The sequence below is a fragment of the Heteronotia binoei genome, chromosome 2 (genome assembly GCF_032191835.1).
Source record: "Heteronotia binoei isolate CCM8104 ecotype False Entrance Well chromosome 2, APGP_CSIRO_Hbin_v1, whole genome shotgun sequence".
Taxonomy (NCBI): Eukaryota; Metazoa; Chordata; class Lepidosauria; order Squamata; family Gekkonidae; genus Heteronotia; species Heteronotia binoei.
In genome coordinates, this window is record NC_083224.1 from 43,040,922 (window position 1) to 43,061,658 (window position 20,737).

The window sequence follows — 20,737 nt, forward strand, 5'->3', positions numbered from 1 at the left end:
CCCCCGTCTCGGAGGTTCCGAACCCGCTGGCCCACATACAATAGGTACCATAGAGTTTTAACCTCCCAAATGGCTAGAGCATAGAGTTTTCCCGGAAAAACCATAGAGTTTTCCCGGAAACGCCTAGAGCGGCCTGTGTGCACACCACTATTTTGATGTTGTCACTTCTGGGTGACATCATTTCGTCACGCGTTGCATGTGTGCATATGTCCCCTGCTGGGGGTTCAAGAGGACTTGACAACCCCAATTTACTGTGAAGAAAATGTGAGGATGGGGAACCTCATATTTTCCTCCTAAAAGGTGCAGTTCCACCTGAAAGCTATTTGATGAATTCTCATATTAGGAAACATATTGTCTAAAGTGCTTTAATTGTTATTCACATTTTCCTGAGGAAAGGCCAAGGCCTAGCAATTGATTGTATTGATTTCCCAGAATGCCACTGTGCTGAGCAGAAGCACAACATCAGCAAATCTGATTGGCTCAATCTCTGAATAAAAAAGAAAACAAAATTAAAACCCAAATGGAAGACAGACCAATCAGAATCCTCAATGACTACTTCCCACAGACCCGAGTAGTGGCCCTCTATTAAAGCAGTAGAAAATGAGTACACACAACCTGCAATAATTTGCATAAACAGTGCAAGAAGGGAGCATGGCATGGTTATAGCCATATTGTATCTCAGACATTAAGCAGGTTTGGTACTTGGATGGGAGACCTCCAAGGAAGACTCTGCAGAGGAAGACAACAGCAGACCACCTCTGCTTCTCACTTGCCTTTAAAACCCCTTGCTGGGGTTGTCATAAGTCAGTTGTGACTTAACAGTGCCATGTATGTATGTATGAGCACTGCAAACTGATGAGGATGTCTTGGCTTTGCAGGGGACTAGCAGAGCTGCAAGTGGTTCTGAAACTTTTCATGATGCATTTTTAACAGAGTGGAGAAACCTGCTCACACCCTACCATGATACCAGCCTCTAGGGAATCAGTATCAGAACATTTTGTTTTAAAAGCTGCAATAAAAAGGAAAAGGGGAAGCACAACACATCGGCAATATGTCATTGCAGGACATGGTTTTGCCCCCCCCCCCCCCCCACAATCAAATGAGAACACATCTTTCCTGTACCTCCTGCAGTTTCTGCCTGCTGAGACATTCTAAGATGAGAAAGTCACCTTAAGCTTTCTATAACCTTATCATCGCAGTAGTAGTCAGCAGAAATGAGGAAGCCGCCAGGAATTACATATTATGAACTGTGGCAGCCCTCAATATTTTCTTCTGGGATAATTTGTGCTAATGTCAACCTTTCCAAGAAAACCAGTTGCCAGGGGAAATTATGTAAAACTTCATTAAAGCAGCTATTGCTTGTATAGTGTAAAAGACACTCAAGGCACACCTGGAGACAAAGCTAAGCTTCAGAATTTATGTTGTAAAAGTGAATCCTCAAATGACAAATCAATGTTTCTGATGCGGCTGCTTCAAAACCTGTTTCTTCTGCCAGAATTCAGCCTTAGAGCATGGTACATGAATGCAGCCTCACTATCATTTAAAAATATTTGCTGAAAATGGCAGGATTATGATATGGTACATACAATGTACATGATTTTTTTTATGTCAGTGGCACGTTAAAATAGATCCAGTGAACACAATGGTGTGTTGAGATTGTTTACAGCACAAAGCATTAACTGGATCCAAGCTGAATAAAAATACTGGAGACACTCTTTCCTAAATTATATTATATTGTATTTATGTTAAAAATCTGGAGTTCTACTCCTTCCTTTAATCAAGGGTAGTCTATAGGGTGGCTTATAAAATTCACAAAACTTCTGCAAAACACAATTAAGATGGAGGTAATGGTAGTCAGGAAGCCGATCCACTTGCAGTGGATGGAGTGGAACTGGCATTCCCAGATAGGGTTGCCAAATCCAATTCAAGAAATATCTGGGGACTTTGGAGGTGGAGCCAGGAGGCTTTGGGGGTGGAGCCAGGAGACATTGGGGGCAGAACCAGGAGCAAGGGTGTGACAAGCATAATTGAACTTCAAGGGAGTTCTGGTCATCACATTTAAAGGGACCGCAAGTCTTTTAAATCCCTTCCCTCCATTGGAAATAATGAAGGATAAGGGCACCTTCTTTTGGGGCTCATAGAATTGGACCCCCTGGCCCAATGTTTTTGAAACTTGGAGAGCATTTTGAGGAGAGATACTGGATGCTATGCTGCAAATTTGGTGCCTCTACCTCAAAACCCAGTGCCCCCAGAACCCCAGATACCCGCAGATCAATTCATTATTTCCTATGAGAATAAGTCTCCACAGGGAATAACAAAATTCCCTCCCCTTCCACCGCTTTCTCTCTCTCACTCACACACACACTTAGCTGTCTCTGGTGCCTCCACAATGAGGTCTGGAAAGTACAGGGGCTGCGCTGCTCTCTTTTACACATACACTTACTTGTCTGAAACGAAAGCAAAACAAATGGAGGGGCTGCACTCTGACAAGGTCTGCTGTTGCTAACCCTTCCCCATGAAGTACTTCCTGCTCCAATTTAAAGGCACACACACATTTTAAAACCGGACCTGTTTGCTGGTCTTGCCAGAGATCTAGAGGTACATTGTGGCTGTGGGGGAGGGGCTTCCCCCGCTGGCCAGCTGGCTGGGGGTGGGGGGAAACCTGTAAAACTGGGGGATCCCCCGCTGGGACCTGGGGATTGGGAAGCCTATTCCCAGAGAACAAGCTTAAGAACTCGGGGGGTGCTCAAGGACACAGTCTTACTGTTCGAAAAGCATACTGGTGCGGTAGCCAACAGTGCCTTCTATACGCTGTGTGTAGTTTACCAAGTCTCTCTTTTCTAAGATTCAGGCAACTTGGCTACACTAATATGTACTTGGATAGCCTTGTGTTTGTACTGTTTTTAATTCACTCTGTGTTGGGCTACCTTTGAAGACAACCTAGAAACCACAACTGGTTCACAATGCAGCAACTTAATTCTCGTTGGGGTTAACCAATGGGAAGATGTCTTCTTGTCTTTTTTACAACAGCTACATTTGCTGCCACTTTATTTCCAAGTTCAATTCAAAAGTGCTGGTTATGAACGATAACCCATACATCTGAAGGCTGTTTCTCCCTATCTGTCCCTTTCTACGTTCACTGAAGTAAAACACTCTGCTTTTCCCAGCCACCTTCATGAAAGTGCATTTGTGATCTGAACAATCACTGTACCATGATATGTAGTTCACCTCAGACCTGCTGGTGTACCTATCAACCAGTTTGCTTCACATTGAGGAAAGAAGCACTGAAAGCCTAGCACCAAAAGGCTAAGAATGAACAGGGACACTGAGAGGTAAGCAAGAATTAGCATAACTCCATATATGTTTTATTTTAAAATACTGCAAGCCTTGCCTTTTCACCATACTGACAAAATGCTGGGTAGCCACTTCAAAATATGTCCCCGTTGTACCATCCAAAAAGTTTTCCCACCTAATTCCTAACCTGTTTCAGACCATCACGTCCCTGCTATCCACTAGTAATTTCTATCTTTGATATAATGTACCAGACCTAACAAACACAGCCCTGATCTGGATAGCCCTCATATCTCAGAAGATAAGCAGGGTCAGCCTTGGCTAATGTTTGGATGGGGCTGCACCACCTGGTTCCTCCTCTTCTATAGCAATGAAGATCCCGTGAATTTACGGGGAGGTATTTGTGAGTTTCCTGCATTGTGCAGGGGGTTGGACTAGATGACCCAGGAGGTCACTTCCTGGGGAGTCCGTGGTTGGCAGTCAGAGCCCCGTGGATCCATGGCTCAGCCCCAGCCCCAGACACTGAGCTACACAAACCTACAGATTTGAGTCCTTGACTCCATGTGGAAAAAAATTCTCTTTTCACATTGCCAAAGGGACACAATTAAATTCCTAATTTTTTATATTTCGTAATGCAGGTGGAGATCAGAGCTGCAGTACAACAACTTCTTAGCAGCAGGATTTCCCTAAAGGCCGAATTTTGAATGGATGTCATAAATTAAATCAATTAAATCACAACTACGGTGTGTCATTATATCTGTCTCTGAAAATGCCTCTTTCATCGTTGTCATCATCATCATCATGGCCATTGCTATCAAGAAGGGCTGGTGGAATTCTTTAACACTAAATCATCCACCAAAGATCTCATCCAATCATCTCTGAATATTTTCTAGAGAATGCCTATTAAGCTGCAACTTGTATTCACTGCTTTTTAACCTCGTGTTCCACTCTTCGGTGGCAGACTTTGGCTATCACAATCTTGTTCCTCATTATAAAATGCTGCTCACCTACTACCTCCTTGTTAGCAAACCAATGAGAAGATGCTCTCTCCAGAAAAGCATGTCCTGGGTGGCCCATTGATCATAATGAAAGCCAGGAACTTCAGGTAATATAAGAAGTGTGGAAGAGCCCTGCTGGATCAGGCCAAAGATTCATCTAGTCTCCACTGTCTCCCACAGTAGGCAATTAGAGGCTCCCAGAAGGCCTACCTGCAGAGTATAGAATTCAAAACCTCTTCATGTTCACCAGCAACAGATGTTCAGAAGTGAAGGTTCCATTTAGCCACCATGGCTAATAGCTATTGATGGGCCTGCACGTCTAATCCCCTCTTAAAGCTATCTAAGCTAATGGCCAGCACCACATGCCATACATAACTTATGGGTTCTGCAAAGAAGAACACCCCTCCACACACCCAGCTCTTTTCTCTGAGCTCTTACTTCCCTCCTCTTTGTTATGAAGGTATAATCCCAGTGCAGTCCTTATTGGTATTGGCTTTTCTCTTTAACTTGCAATGCAAAATACAGTTTTATTATAGAAATCCCCAAGGATTCAGACAAACTGCAAGTGTAAAACAAACTTTTAAAAAAGCCCAATGTTTACATGTGTTCTTGAAAATGTATTCCTGTCAAGTAAGATTTTCTCCAAACATATTATCTGTACTAGGGTTGCCAATCCCCAGGTGGGGGCAGGGGATCCCTTGGTTTGGAGCCCCCCCCCCGCTTCAGGGTCGCCAGAAAGCGGGGGGAGGGGAGGGAAATGTCTGCTAGGAACTCTGTTATTCCCTATGCAGACTTATTCCCAAAGAAAATAATGGAGAATTGATCCACGGGTATCTGGGCCTCTGGGGGGGCTGTTTTTTGGGGTAGAGGCACCAAATTTTCAGTATAGCATCTAGTGCCTCTCCCCAAAATACCCATCAAGTTTCAAAAAGATTGGACCAGGGGGCCCAATTCTATGAGCCCCAAAAGAAGGTGCCCCTATCCATTATTTCCTATGGAAGGAAGGCATTGAAAAGGTGTGCCGTCCCTTTAAATGTGATGGCCAGAACTCCCTTTGGAGTTCAATGCTTGTCACAGCCTTGATCTTGGCTCCACCCCTAATGTCTCCTGGCTCCACCCCCAAAGTCCCCAGATATTTTCTTGAATTGGACTTGGCAACCCTAATCTGTACAAACCCTCACAATTCTTCTACCATTTTTAAAACTACTTTAAAAAGACAGGTCCTTGCCCTGTATAGTTTACAATCTAAACTCTACCAGAAGGGAGATATATCTGTGCAAGAGAGATGGAGGCAGGAATCAAGTGGGAAAGAATATACTGTAGGTCCATCCCAGTTCCCTGTGTGTAGGCTGAAGCCTGATTAGATATGGATGTTTTCCCACCATTGCTCTGACTGGCAGCAACTCTCCAGGGTCGCAGGGCAAGGTTTTTCATACCACCTTTCTTTTAACTGGTGATTCTGGGAATTGAACCTGGGACCTTCTGCCTGCTAAACTGATGCCTCTCCCTGTAGATTTTCTGACCTGGAAGGTCAGATCTACGCTTAAGAGACAGCCATGTGTAAAAGTGTGGACTTGACTGAGACAGAAGCAAACTTTTGTATAGCTGAAAGTGGCAAAGGATGAGACCAGAGAGATAGGGAGGGCAAGGCAATAGAAGGCTTTCAAGTAAAGTATAGCACTGCTTTAAGTCAAGATTGTGCTGTTAAGAAAGCTAGTCATGTCTTTTACATCTACGCTCACAGAATTCGTCTTCAAGACGCTGCACAAGTAAAGCGATGCAAGTGTGCGCAAAGAAATATCAGCGATTTTGAGCAATTCAGCTCAGAAATCTTGGCTTATCTCTTTCACTGCTTTGGGGCTTAGATTTCATTAAACTGCTCTGGGGATTGCTATCAGTCTTTCAGTCCTGGGGTGCTTTATAGTGAATATATTGTTGGGGAGGGGGGCTCAGCTTTCACAGCAAAATAGATTACAATTTCAAAAAGCAACAGTTGAGGCTTTTAATCCCAGTTTCACTAAAGGTTATTTTAATATAGTCATTGTCTTATCCTTTGACATAATTTCATTCCCAAATCAGTCTTGGATGAAGAAAGATGACTAAAGCACAAGAAATTGGTGGAGGGAGGTGACATTTCTAAGAACAGCACCATGCAAATGTCATTAATTTATTTTCATGGAAATGGAACATGGAGTACAGTTCAGTGTAATATAGACTTTGTACATTCAGTGAAATAAAAGCATGTTGTCTTCAGCACAAATCCTAACTATTGGGCTGCTGTTTCCCAGATGTGAGCACTTTTTCTTACTTCTGTTACATCTGCCCAGCCCATTAAAATGGCTTCTGGGTACAAGGACATGGCCACAAGGTTTCAGAGTCAATCCCTGGCGCCTGCACCCCAAAGTCCAGACCTTACACCACCTCTGTTGTTCTGGCTGGTAAAGGGCAGTTTCATACTCTCACACATACAATATCTGGAAGGTTGGCATTTCCCTACCCAGGAATCCTGTATATTTAACATCAGCCTGATAGTCAGAAATGTAACAAGTAAAGTTTTAGAGCCTTTTCAAAATTCCTTTCTAACTACCTTGTTATTGGCCTGTCATCCAGTAAACTGGCACTGGGATAGGGTTCTTACCCAATGATTTTCCAGTAATTAGCCATATCGGAAGCGCTGTGTCATTTTAAATTACATTGCTTTCTTTTCCCGCCCTTTCCCCCCTGCACACTATCTTCCTCGGAAGTTCCTTTTCTTTGGGGGGATGGGATGCTGTATTGGGAGTGCTATGGTGCTGAAATCATACCACAAATTGATTGGGATGCCTAGCCTCCATGGTCCTGTATCAGCACCATAGCGTTCCCAATATATATATATATATTTTAAGTACCTCTGAGGAAGATTGCATGCAGGAGAAAGGATGTGAAAAAAAAATTACTGCAGGAAGCACTATAGGACATTTTATACAGCCCACCATAGTGATTTAGAAATGGAAGAAAGGCTTGAAAATAATTTGAAAGCAGTTTGTGTCAACAATGCCTCAGGCATGCTTCACCAATGGGAGACAACCAGGATTGTATGAACAGATAAATATATTCTGTTAGCGGCTGGTTACTAAAACAGGTCTGTCTGAAATGACAGGAGGGGGAAACGTTAGTAGCCAGTTACCCCAACAGAAAACTTAGGCTGCCTGAAAAGGTTCTACCTCAGTGGGCAGACACAATAATGCAGAAGGTTTCACTTGATATTGTTCTGCCTGTTCTATTCTCCATTTTACTGAAGTACATGAACTGCATCCTAACCAAAAACAAGCAACCCCACCCGGAGATGGCTGGGACGTATATTCTCTGCTTTTCTGTTTATCACATTGAGTTGCCTTCCAGTTTCAGCAGAATGGCTAGCCAGCCAGTATATTTATTTATTAACAAATAAGCAGAGTCTGTACTTGGAAAAATGTTCCAGTCCCAATTGTTGGGCCAATCATGGACATTTGCCAAATACAGAAAGCAAATGAGCAATGTTATGGCTGTTCCAAAAACCAGACCAGTAGTCATTTTGCACATACACAATAAAGTAAATCAGTTTCAAATTAGCCCTTTTCAGTTGTTCCATTTTGATGCTTTAGGAGTATGTATTGTACATGATCAACTGGATAAATGTGGTCACAACTGGGAATCAACATATTTTCCATGCACATATAGCTTCAGTATACGCTAGGGTTGTAGGCCATTGTCTGGCACCCCCAGGAGCTTTGGAGGTGGAGCATGGGGCAGAAATGCTGTTGTGCTATGTGCTGACATAACTTCTAGGTGAAACCCAGACATGACATCATCACATTAGGTAATGCTCTGTAATTCCCCCAAAAATATATGGTATGCCATAGAGTTTTGGGGGAATTCAAGAATGTTGCCTGACAGACTGAGGTCACATCTAGGTTTTCACCCAGAAGTGACATTGGTGTCATTTCTTCCTCTCCCATATCTCCATAGGCCAGGACACAAGGGCTAATGACATGGCTAGACTACCAGGAAGATGACTGCCCAAAGAGGGCAAATGGTTAGCCTAGAAGCAAGAGTGGCCAGGTCTCCCACTATAATGTGAGACCTCCCACCTTGGACCTCCGGTTCCTCACTGCAGTTTGACAGGACAGTGAAGGAAAAAGAGGAGCTTTGGTATCATGCCAACACCACATCATCACTTCCCACAGAGAAATTCATCACATATTATTCAATGAGAGGGCCATGACTCAGTGGTATGGAATTTGCTTTCCATGAAGAAGTGTGCAGACTCTCTACCTGCCATCTCCAGGTTTTGTTTTGTTTTTTTAAAAAATCAGGTAATAGGTGATGTGAAAACTTTCCCATCATTACCACTCTTACTTTAAAATATGCAAGAGCTAGAAGGCTGGGATGTTTGATGATGGTATATGAAGTATGTGTGTGTGTGTGCTACGTTAATAATAAAAGAGGGAGAGGGTATCTGTATCCTCTTCTCCAGGCACACTCAGTTTCTCCATGTATTTTCCTCTCTTTTTTGCCTCAGAACTGAACAGCAGACTATTATTGTACCATTCTTCTCAAAGAACTCAGAAGCAGTCCATTTTACCTTCATCACAATCCTAAACAGTAGGTCAGATTGAGAGATAATGACTGGCCCAATATGACTAGAACAGACTGAGAGATAATGACTAGAACTCATCCAGCACTCTAACAGCAAAGAAAACTCTCTTTACGTTAACTAATTTTTATTTTATTTATCAGATTTATATCCTGCCCTCCCCCAACAGGCTCAGGGTGGCTAAGATATATATCCCATTTTTCCTCATGGCTCAAGGTTGCTGACAAGTCACAATTAAAACATTACAATTTAAAAGCACAAGATAACACTCCAGGTAACACCCTTCTTCCATGTATGAATGAAAACAAAAACACATTCACCATCATCATCTTTAGCCTGGCTATGTCACATTAAATTCAGTCAGGGTAATCCAATAGGCCTGGACAGAACCCATGTTTCCTGTAACATAACCCAGAATCCTCTGCAGTTTGCAGTGTCTCCTCAGCATATAGAGTGGTGTGGAAACTATTTCCCTAAAGGTATAATGTTTGACAGCAACTTGAGAAAGGCATTTAGTGGGTCTAGAGGGGAAAACAGCAGCTTATAGCCAGCTTGTAACTTACTTTCCTTCAGATCCGTAGCTGTTCATACTGTCCTCAATGGATTCATGGCTGGCTTGTCGGATGGTTCGGCTTGGCATCTCAACAGCCAGACCAGTTTCTGTGCTCCGCTGGATTGCACCTTTGAGTTTCCTGCCATCTTCTAAAGCCAAGAGAGATGGGAGGGGGGAGAGGGTGAAGAGAGGGAGAGAGAAGAGGAGAAAGAGATTAGGCAATCCAATGGAACAAACAATAAACTTATCAAGATGACCTTTTAAACAATACTTGGACATCTGGAAACTATAACATACAAAAATCTGGAATTCATACATCCTGATGCAACAAAAAAGGAGTCAAAATTATACTGTGTCATTTTGCTTATGGTGAAAGGATCATCTGAGTGTTTAGTTATGAGCAGAGCTAAAGCCAATGCACGCAAGTAGGCTTAACTGTCCTTCAGAAAGTTGGTAAGGAATGCTGAATCACCATCTGAATTCATAATAAAGAATATGAACAAATTAAGTTGTTTCATCATTAGTCTATCTAACCCAGTATTGTTCACTCCTGTTATGTCTGCTGGAAGAAGAGCCACTTAAGGTGGAGGAATACTTCTCAGGCTGAACAGAGGCTTCAGATTTTGCTAAGTGGAGTGGTAAAATACAGGCCACAGAGAAACAGAAAGACTTTATGCATAAATTGAAAATCTATCCGTTTTCCCTCCTTGTTAGCTTTTAGTTTTGCATATGTGGGAGGCCTGGGAGACTCATGGGGGAGAATCCCATTTCTCCCCCACCACAGATCCAGGCCCCACCACCTGCCTTAAACCCAGTGGTGACAGCAATGGTGCTTGGGAGCTATTCTGAGCTCAGAACATCCCTAGGCATTCTTGGTTACCACAGCCAGGTCCAAAAGCTCTCCCAGAGTGCTCCACCACAGCAACCAAGCCTGGAGCCCTTCTGAAGGGTTGCCAATCCCCAGGTGGGGGTGGGGGATCTCCAGATTTGGAGGCCCTTTCCCACTTCAAAGTCATCAGAAAGTGGGTGGGGGGAAGGTTGAGGAAAATGTCTGCTGGGCACTCCGTTATTCCCTATGGAGACTGATTCCTATAGGGCAGGGGTGGCCAACGGTAGCTCTCCAGATGTTTCTTACCTACAACTCCCATCAGCCCCAGCCATTGGCCATGCTGGCTGGGGCTGATTGGAGTTGTAGGCAAAAAACTTCTGGAGAGCTACTGTTGGCCACCCCTGCTATAGGGTATAATGGAGAATTGATCTAAGGGAATCTGGGACTCTGAGGGGGCTGTTTTTTGAAGTAAGGTACCAAATTTGCAGCATAGTATCTGATGCCTCTCCTCAAAACACCTTCCAAGTTTCAAAAAGATTGGACCAGGAGGTCCAATTCTGTGAGCCCCCAAAGAAGGTGCCCCTATTCATCATTATTTCCAAGGGAAGGCATTTAAAAGGTGTGCGGTCTTTAACTGTGATGGTCAGAAGTCCCTTTGGAGTTCAATTGTGCTTGTCACAACCTTGGCTCCTGGCTCCACCCCCAATGTCTCCTGGCTCCACCCCCAAAGTCCCCAGATATTTCTTGAATTGGACCTGGCAACCCTACATGGAGCACCTCCTCATAGACATGGCAGTTGGCCTGGAGCAACTCCTGCTGTCCTCTGCCATGGTGGCTGGATCCAGAATGGATCCCTGCGGTGGCTGCTACTATGTCAACCGGTAAGTGCATTGTCTGCACATTCTTTTTAATTTGGAAGGAATTTAAACCCCCAATGGTTTTTTTTTAACATTTTAGATTTTTCTCCAAACCCCAAATACACAGAAGAATGTGTTTAGCATTGCTGTGGTTTTAATCTGTAGATGTAGGTATCTGCAGATAGGGACACACATCACTATTAGAGATACAGATGACCTTCTGTTTCTCAGGCAGAGAATCATGAAGACCAGTAGAGAAATTACTTGTGTGGTTTTTGCTTTATTTTTCTTTTCTGTTTTATATTTGGAAATGAATTTGTTAGTTATTCTGCCAGTCTAGGCTGCAACTTTATCAACTAATACATTAACTGATCCTAGAAAACGAGTTTCTCGGGGGAGAAAAAACTTTCTACTGAGCAGCTATTTGTTAGTCCTGATATGTAACAAATCTAGATATACAAAGAAGTTCTTGCAGCTTACTGGACAAAGATGTAAACCATCACTGAAAATATAAACAGTCTAAAAGTAAATTCACAATGGCCTACCTACATTGGCTGAATTGCAAGGAAGAATCCTTTTCCACATCTAGCTAAAACAAACCAGAATTAATAATTTGATACTACAGTTTTCCCTTTCCTGAAGGACTAGCTTTTAAAAGTCCATCCTCTTGCATTTCCTTTTTTCATTATCCCCTCTCACAGTTCACGTTCCTTAGAATATATTACGTTATATAATGAATATGTAACAAGTACCATTAGCACTAATTGCTTTGTTTGACGTCAGAGAAACTGAAGTTTCGGCTGACATGCAATACTTTAAACCGTTAATGCTGACAAAGGCTGCAAATTCTTTTTAATGAATTAGGGTGGCTGGACTCTCTTTAAAATGTGCCCTGCCATTAGAATGCCCTGTTCTTTTGTCTAAGGGGCAGATGCCTCCACTAGACGTATCACATGAGGTGAGTTAATGACCCTCCCAGACTGCAGTCTTGCCAAACTCAAACTGAAGAAGACAATGGAAGTTCTGTGATTTGGAAGATCTGGTGCAGTTTTAAAATACTGCTAAATACAGCAGTGGGTGGGAGAGGTTAGGACTCCTCCCATGTTGTTTTACTGACCTCAAACACCTATCTTTTGCAGCTGTTAGGCAAACTCTTGTGAGGAACATACAGGCAATCTGTCAAGTTCCTTTTCAGTGCAAATAGCCACTGTCTAAATAACAGGGGCCCTGACCTGGATAGCCCAGGTTAGCCCACTCTTGGGAGATCTCAGAAGCTATGCAGGGCTGGCCCTGGTTAGTATTTGAAAGGAAGATCACCAAGGGATATCAAGGTTGTTACACAGAAGCAAAGTGCCTCTAAATGTCTCTTGACATGAACACGACACAGTCCCCATAAGTTGACTGTGACTAGATGGCAAGCAAACAAAAATGGGGTGGGGCTGGTTAAGGGCAGAAAATGGCATGGAAGGAAAAAGTTAACAGATCTTCCAGCTTTTCACCTGCCTTATTCCTGTGCATTGGCCAGGATATTGCAATATTGTTTGATACACTGGTCTGCACATGGTTAACAGGCCAGTTTGAGAAATAAGGTCAAGAAACAGACCCAGGGCTGGCCAAGGGCTTTTGGCACCTGAGGCCAGCTTCTATCAGCGCTCCCACAAGGGCAGATGAACAGGCCCACCATGGCCCAAAAGCTGCTGGAAATCCTGCTCTTCCTCCTTTGCAAAGTAGTGTTGCCAGCCTCCAGGTGCTAAGTAGAAATCTCCTGGGATTGTAACTGATCACCAGGCAACAGAGATCAGTTCACCTGGAAAAAATGGCCACTTTGAAAGGTAGACTCTGGGGCATTCTATCCCACTGAAGTCCCTCTCCCCCAAACCCACCCTCCCCAGGCTCCACCCCCAAATTTCCAGGTATTTCTCAACCCACACCTGGCAACCTTATTGCAGGGGCCAGAGTGGGAAAGGGAAGGCTGGCTGAACTACTGCGAAGCCAAAGGGAAAGGGTATGGTGGAACCAATCTTCCCTCTAAGCTGCAGTCTTGTGAGCAAAAATTCTACTTTGTGAGCTACAGTTGTGAGCTACTGGCATTAAAGTTGTGAGCTACTGCACAAATTATTGTGTCTGGGGGCATTTTTCCTGAGCTAAGACAAAAATGTGTGAGCTGGAGGCTAAAAATCTCTGAGCTAGCTCACGCTAACTCAGCTTAGAGGGAACACTGGGTGGAACCTGTGGCCATCTGCTCTTCCCCCCCTTCATGGGGTTGGAGTGGGAGAAGGCAGGTCAGGTAAGTCACCACATAAGTTGTCCTACCCACCCTGAAGTCAGATGGAAGGAGCAGAGCCTGGCACAATGGATTTGGAGGCTGCCTTCTGCTAGCATGGCAGGGAAAATAGCAGCCAGGGCTTCAGGAAAAGCCAATAGTACTGTAGAAGTAGCCTGTTGAACAACCATGCACTAGTAAACAAACAATTATTTAAAAATCGGCTTTTTGTTTGCCACCAGCAAACAGGATGTCAGCTGAACTGGAGGATGTTCAAGCATCCTGTATCTGGTTCCTTGAACGGAAGCTTAAAGCAAAAAACCCCAGCTTCCCCTGTTTGGAGAGGGCAAGTTGAAAACATGTTTAGCAGCATCTGAAGAAGTGTCAGAAACCACAGCAGGGAGAGGAAGATCTTCCAGAGGTAGCAAACAATTCCTGGCACAGCTCTTTATCCCAGGGGTCCCCAATGTGGTACCCATGTGTGCCATGGCACCTTACAACACCTTTCCTATCACCCGTCAAGTGTTTATAGAAAATGTGTGAGGACAGTGAGGCTTTTGCCCAGCGAGTCTTCTGACTGGCCATTCGAGATTTGATTGGCTGTGCAGATTTTTTTTTAAAGTTGATTTGGCAGCGGCAGCCACCTTAGTCTTTTTGTTTTACCTAGACTTGTAGCAAAAGCAATTAACAGACTTTTATTACCTTTTATTGATTTCCCACACAAATGCTATGCAGACCAAATGGTCTTCCAATTTATTACACTATTTTGCCACCTGATCCTAACTTTGTATCGGTTTACATGTATTTCAGCTCACTGTACCCCATCCCCACATCTGAAGAAGTATGCATGCATATGAAAGCTTACATTCTGAATAAAACTTTGTTGGTCTTAAAGGTGCTACTTGACTCCTACTCTGTTCTACTGCTTCAGACCAACACGGCTGCCCACTTGGATCTGTGGGCTTGATGGTAAGCTACAGCAGCCATTTTGTGGCTAGTTCCACTTCCTGCAGTAGTCATTCTGAAGCTGCTCCCACCGCACTGCATCAGAATTCCAAAAGTGCCCACAGGCTCAAAAGGGCTGAGGACCCTGCCTTATCCTTTCCCACATGCACCAAGTTGATGGGGCTATTTGTATTTCAGGAGTTCAGTCCATAATCAATAAATAAAAACTTATTATGGACAGAGTTTGTCGACATTTTGCCGAGATCAAATGGTGTGACCAAATCAGCCTCTGCATCTCCAGTCTTACATACAGTATCACCCATATCTAATACAGCAAAAAGGGCTAGAGAGGTGGCAAACTGCCCAGAGCTCACTTGGAACTGAGCTCAGGTTTATTGCAAAGTCCAACATACATGCTGTGACAAAATTAATGTATGCCCCATCTGAAGAAAAGGCTGTTGTGGAAGGGATTATGTTCAGGAAGAGCATTTGGGCAGAACTGTCTTTACATAAGCAGTCATGCAGATCTTGATTACTTAAATAAAAGATATAGCTCTGATAACAATCCGAGATTAAAAGTAGCCCCAGAGTCAGTGCTGGACAGCTTTTCAGGCCCAGCTGTTCACTGAAGTCTGTACACAGCTTTCATATCCAACTAGTTGACGAATTAAAAGCTGCCAGCTTCCCTTTTTGGTTCAAAAGGAAAATCTTGAAAATATATTGCGACTTCTAAAGTAATTCATTCTAGCAGAATGGGGCCAGTTCACATCACCAGGGGTTTTTCCCTCCCTCCCCACATGTCTGCTCCACAGTGGGATAACCAAGATATGATGGCTGGTCTAGTAAACTGATACTTAATGACCCAATGGGCATCACTATACGAGTTACCACATCCTGGCTCAGTCTACTACTAAAGCCTCTCCAGGATACAAAACATCACAGTTTGGGTAAGACAGCATGTCCTAAATCAACATATGATAACTTATAATCCTCAAATTTATATCCCATATAGCCAGCAACAAAGTGTCCATACACGCAACTACTTACAGGGAATTTTGCGATTGCTGACAATCCCGGCCTCACAGCGATGCTACCTTTTTGTGGAAAGCTGGCATCATGTAGTGTTTCGACTAATGAACAATGAGGTGGAAGCTCACAATTTAAATCCCAGCACAGCTGTGAACTCAAAGCACATTTTTAGGTGATCCCAGTCAATATCATGTCCAAGGACAGACTGGTAAGTCAAAGGAGCCCAGGATTGAGCCAAGCAGCCCATCCCTGCAGAGGCCACTGTGCTCAGACCTAATCAGCTGTGCCAATGATGGGCATCAGTTTAAGCCTGCTCCCCTCTCACAGTGCTACCAACTGGCTGCAGTGCAAGAGGAGGCAACAGGTGAGCTGGCACCAATCACCATGGGAGCTGAAGGCTTTCCTTGCTCCTAGTGGTCTCAGGTCTTTCAAGGACCCAGCAATGAGGTCCCCTGTAAGTTAAATGGCTAGTCCACCCTGATTAGGCTGACTATTTGCTCACCCACTGTGGTTAAACCCAGCCCCCAACATTGAGAATTTGAGAAGTGGGAATAAAAATGGCTGGAAAATGTTCTCTAGAATTTCCCCAATCATGCCGAAGACATGATTCAATCAACATTGAACAACTGCTTAAATCTTGCCCACTGAAATCAACAGGACTTAGTGTTGGCTAAATTAAGACCTTAAAAAATATTACAATTTCTTTTTCAAAAATCTCAGTATTGTTTTTTCCACTTTACTCGTACTACTTTATTGTCTTGACTCTCCAGTTCCTCATTTTAAATTCCATTTGCTGTGATTACCATCCATTTTTCTACCTCAATTTGGGTCCATATTTGGCACAGGAGGAAATTAATTTAGTGAGTTGTAGAAGTATCTCTGAAGTTTCTTCAATATCTGCTAGATGAAATGTTATTGATTTGAGGCTGAATACTATTCAATGAATAGAAACCACATAAATTTTAAATGAATTTGTTTACTGCCCAGGATTTGGTCTTTTGTTTTGAAGCAAACTGTACATTAATTGATCTAAAGTTTATGTACAAGTAGAACTATTGTTTTTGTGAGCACACCACAACAACAGAGACCTGTATGTTTAACTGTACAAAACTAATTGATCAATAAAGCACTTGACAAAATAGTATTAAGAAAATCCATGTGCTCCTTTTAAAGATTCAGGTGGACTTTTTAAATGTTATTTCCTATAATGACTAAAATGGCCACAAGAAAATAATCATTACTTACAGGATTCAAACAGGACTTTGAATGCATATGGAAATCTATCTATTACAATTCCATCCTTCCATTACCTCCAAGGAGTTCACAAAGGAATTCATGGTTCTTTCTTCCTTAATTATCTATTGTTGCCAGCTCTAGGTTGAGAACATCCTGGAGATTGGGGAGGGGTTGGAATTTGGGAGGTGGGGTTTGGGGAGGGGGAGGGATTTCAGCAGGATATAATGCCACAGAATCCACCTTCCAAAGTAGCCCCTTTCTCTGGGGGAACTGAGTTCAATGGCTTGGAGATCGCTTGTAATCCCAGGAGCTCTCCAACCACCATTTTATGACCTCGCAATTTGTGATCCACCAAGCTTAATTTAGCCTAGTCTCTAGGGCTGCCAGGTCCCACCCCCCACCCACCTAGGCCAGCAGCAGACAATGGGGGCATGGGGTTTGGAAACTTCTGGGGATTTGGGGGTGGAGCCTAGGGAGGACAGAGACCTCAGTGGGGCATGCCATACAGTCCACCCTCTAAAGCATCCATTTTATCCAGAGGGATTGATCTCTGTAGTTTGGAGATGAGCTGTAATTCTGACTCCCACCCCCACCCCCACATTCATAGTCCCAGGCAGGAGAAACAAGAGGCTAATTGAGACCGATTGCGCACTTACCCTTACGCCACTCTCACATCCGTCTTGTCGCCGTGGTGTCCTCCCAATTTCCCACTATTTGCGCCATGGCTGCAGCAAACATCGCGGTTTTCATGCAGCAAATGGAAACCACTAAAAACCAGTTTCTGTTTGCTGCGTGAAAACCACAATGTTTACTGCAGCCCCAATGCAAATAGTGGGAAATCGGGAGGACGCCATGCTGAGAGTGGCGTAAGGTGAATGCGAAATCAGCCTGAGTCTTGAGTTGTCCTCAGCTGAAGTTTGAATTTTATTGGGTTGTGTCCTAGGTTTCCTGATTTTTTCTTTCTCGGTGCATTCTACCTTGTCAAATATCCCATCTGCTAAGTCATCTGAGTATTCCTTACAGAATCCACTTCTAATATCACTGTAATGGTGTCACCCTCCCTCTGGGAACTGGCAGGAGGGATGCAAAGTGCCAAATTAACTTTCAGCAATGAGCCTAAAGATGTTCCAAGGGAGTCAGTGCCAGCTTTTCTCCAGGAGATTTCCCACGTGTTCTGGCCTGCACTGCAGGAGCATGGCAACCTGCTCCTAGGACTTCCAGGGAGTGAAGTACTTGAGTGATTTTGTAAACCTTCAACAGATCTCTCTGCAAACCCAAACCTCTGGTTTTCAAGGGTTGGATTACAAAAAATTGGCTTCTTTGCTTACAATATTGTTGCTGGTTGATATTGTGAGTCAGGTTGCTTGCTTCGGTTGTTCTTGTTTAATTTAAGGTTTTATCCAGTTCTTCTTCTTTCTTCCTTTCTTTTCTTCCTTTTCTGACTTATTCACATGCAAAGAGCACAACAGCCTGTGGACTGTTTGCCAGGAGGCATTTCATTACACATCCATTCTGAGCTGAACAGAAAAATCCCTTTGGTCCGAAATATAGCGGATAAAAATAGCATTTTCAACAGAACGACAAGAATACCTAACACCTCGATGCACAAAGCAATTGGCCTTCCATAGGAGTCTAGCACAAGCTTTGCTCCCTTACTTTTCACTGGCAAGGTATTTATATTTCTTTAACAGGCAACATTGCTTGGGGGTGACTGTTTGTTTTGGGGAGAAGAGGCCTAGGCAAGAACCTGGGGCTGAGGTCTGTTTCTAAATGCTGTTTAACTCACTGAACTCCACCCCTGACTGGATGTACCTGTCGGGCAAGTCAAGGGCACCTGTCTTAATGGGCTCAGAATTCTGCAAGTGTTTGAAGCCAGGCATTTTTATACTGCCCCCAGGAACCAGCAAAACTAACAATGATGGTGCCAAAATAATCAAGTGAGAAAAGGACAGAACATGGCAGAAGGATGAGTCAGCTTGCTTCATTCTCTGGACTGTCATTTGAGACACTGGAGGCCTTCCAGAATGCACACAGCTTAGAATTGCCACCTGCAGAGCAGCAACCTGTATGCATGACCCCATTTACGCATGCCAGGGAATGAGGTGCTAGAATGTTGAGGTGTTACAATGGACTTCACAATGGAATACAGGGCTTCAGACCCCAGGTGCAAGATTCCAGCTCTAACTGCTCATTCACACAGTCTGAAAAAACCTCTGTGTCAACAGAAAACTGCCACAACAAGGAGAAACTTTCTCCCCGTTCTCCTTGCTTCTTGTGCTGCTTTTCTGTTTACAGGGGATTTCTATACAGAGAACCATCAACATTTAATTTAATTTAATTTTTGGATGTATATCCCGCCATATCCTGCAAGCGGATTCAGGGCAGTTTACAACAGCAATTTCAAAACCTATCAAGATTAAAATTAACATCATAAAACATAGTATACAATCAAAAAAATGCATCATAAAATAGATAACATAAAATCAAACATACAATAACATACAATATCTCAGACACAGACCCCTCTTCCCCCTGTAATCTGAAGTGCTGCAGCCAATTCTGTTTCTTCAGCATTTTACAACTTTACTCCCACTTCAGTGTGTGTCTTGTGTGGATCCTTTCCCTCTGGTGCCAAGGAGAGAACATGGCAGCCACTGCTTCAGTTCACAAAGACTGCCTTTGTTGGAGGCAGGGGAAGAAACTCCAAAATCCTTGTAGTCCTGGCATGCAAAATAGGCATTGCAGAGATGTTGCGATGTCGCTTCTGGTATAAACCCAAAAGTGATGTCAGTGCATCAGTGCTGTTCAGTTCCATGAAAACTCTTGCATGGGAAATGACATCCTGACATTGCCACAGTGCCTATTTTGCACCTCCCTAACTCTACAGCTCCTGTTGGTTGCTGTCACTCAGTTGGCAACCCTAATTTTGCTCCATGATCAATGGCTTCAAGTCTGTCATTTAACGTATCTAAAACTGTTGCATCTCATGATTGCTGGAGAACATGCTAAAGTAAGATGAAGTTGGTAAAGCAGAGACTTTGGCTGGGATTGGATGGTGTGGAACTAGAATTGATTACCCCTGTAAAGAACTGAGAGGTATCATCAAACTCTGCAGTTTTGTTAGAGGATCAATAAATATAGTGTCCAAGAATGCTTTCTAGAAGTTGTGTTCATTGAAGAAATCACTTCCCCTTCTCTATTATGCGGGCCTGGCCATGCTGATTTAGGCTTTTGCAATCTCAAGGTAATGTGCTTTCTGTGAGCCTAGTGCAAAATAGAGCCACTCACCCGTTGTTTAGAGAGTGCAGATGATAGGATCATATTACTCTCATCTTGAAACAGGTAAATTGGCTACTGCTGTGCTTCCAGGTCCAATTGAAGGATATTTTTTTGAGGTAATTTACCACCTCAGAGCATCCCAAGGTCTTGTCCTTGCTGAACCCTCCCTGCCATCTGCCCAATAGTACAGACCTTTTATTTTTCAGTAGCAGCTCCTTTCCTGGAATGTGTGCCCTGAAATGGTGCAGAAGGCTCCTGAGATGTTTGCTTCCCACAACAAGCACTGCAGCTTTCCCCTCTTTAACTTGGAGACTTTTAATGTCTGTACATAAACATCCATGCACTGATATTTTTCCTCCGTGTGCCCTTGATGTTATACACTTCCCCCCATAGGTCTTTAGTCTCCTTAGACAGATGTGATTTCCTGGAAACCTCTCATTGTCAAGTTCTAACCCATCCGCATTTTCATGACAAAGGCCGTTTTCCCACTTACCTTTCCCACTGCCAAAAAGCAGGTTTACATTTGCGACGCAAAAGCCCCGGGACTACGCGGCTCTTCCTGGTGCTGCGCAGCAGTTTGTGCGAAATCCGCGCAGACGCAGCGCGGTGAAGAGGGATGTCGCTCCGGGGTAAGGTAAGTGGGAAAACGGCCCCAGACTAGTCAGTCCATCATCTTTTTAGACTGAGTCACCCTGGACAAGATAATCTTCAGCTCCTCTTGGCTTCCTCCCAGGAGAACAGCTTTTCTGTGACCTTTTAGGTATTGAGTTCTGGCAGTCTGGTTCCATTCTGATTCAAATGGAGTTCAGCTGTTCTGTACAAGCTTTTCCCCCAACCCTTCC

The 20,737-nt window shown here is 43.7% G+C and overlaps 1 protein-coding gene and 1 long non-coding RNA gene across 3 annotated transcripts in view; one reads left to right on the plus strand and one right to left on the minus strand.

Moving 5' to 3' along the window:
• LOC132566145 (uncharacterized) overlaps positions 1-20,737 on the plus strand; it is a 282,585-nt gene that overhangs the window by 188,103 nt on the left and 73,745 nt on the right. The window lies entirely within an intron of this gene.
• The window catches only part of RIMS4 (regulating synaptic membrane exocytosis 4), a 115,126-nt gene that overhangs the window by 22,578 nt on the left and 71,811 nt on the right, over positions 1-20,737 (minus strand). The window contains exon 2 of one of the 2 annotated variants that reach the window (XM_060230893.1): positions 9,468-9,603. In XM_060230893.1, the coding sequence (XP_060086876.1) occupies positions 9,468-9,603 (136 nt within the window). Of the gene's footprint in view, positions 1-9,467; positions 9,607-20,737 lie in introns of both variants that reach the window. The other variant, XM_060230892.1, reaches the window with a different exon arrangement.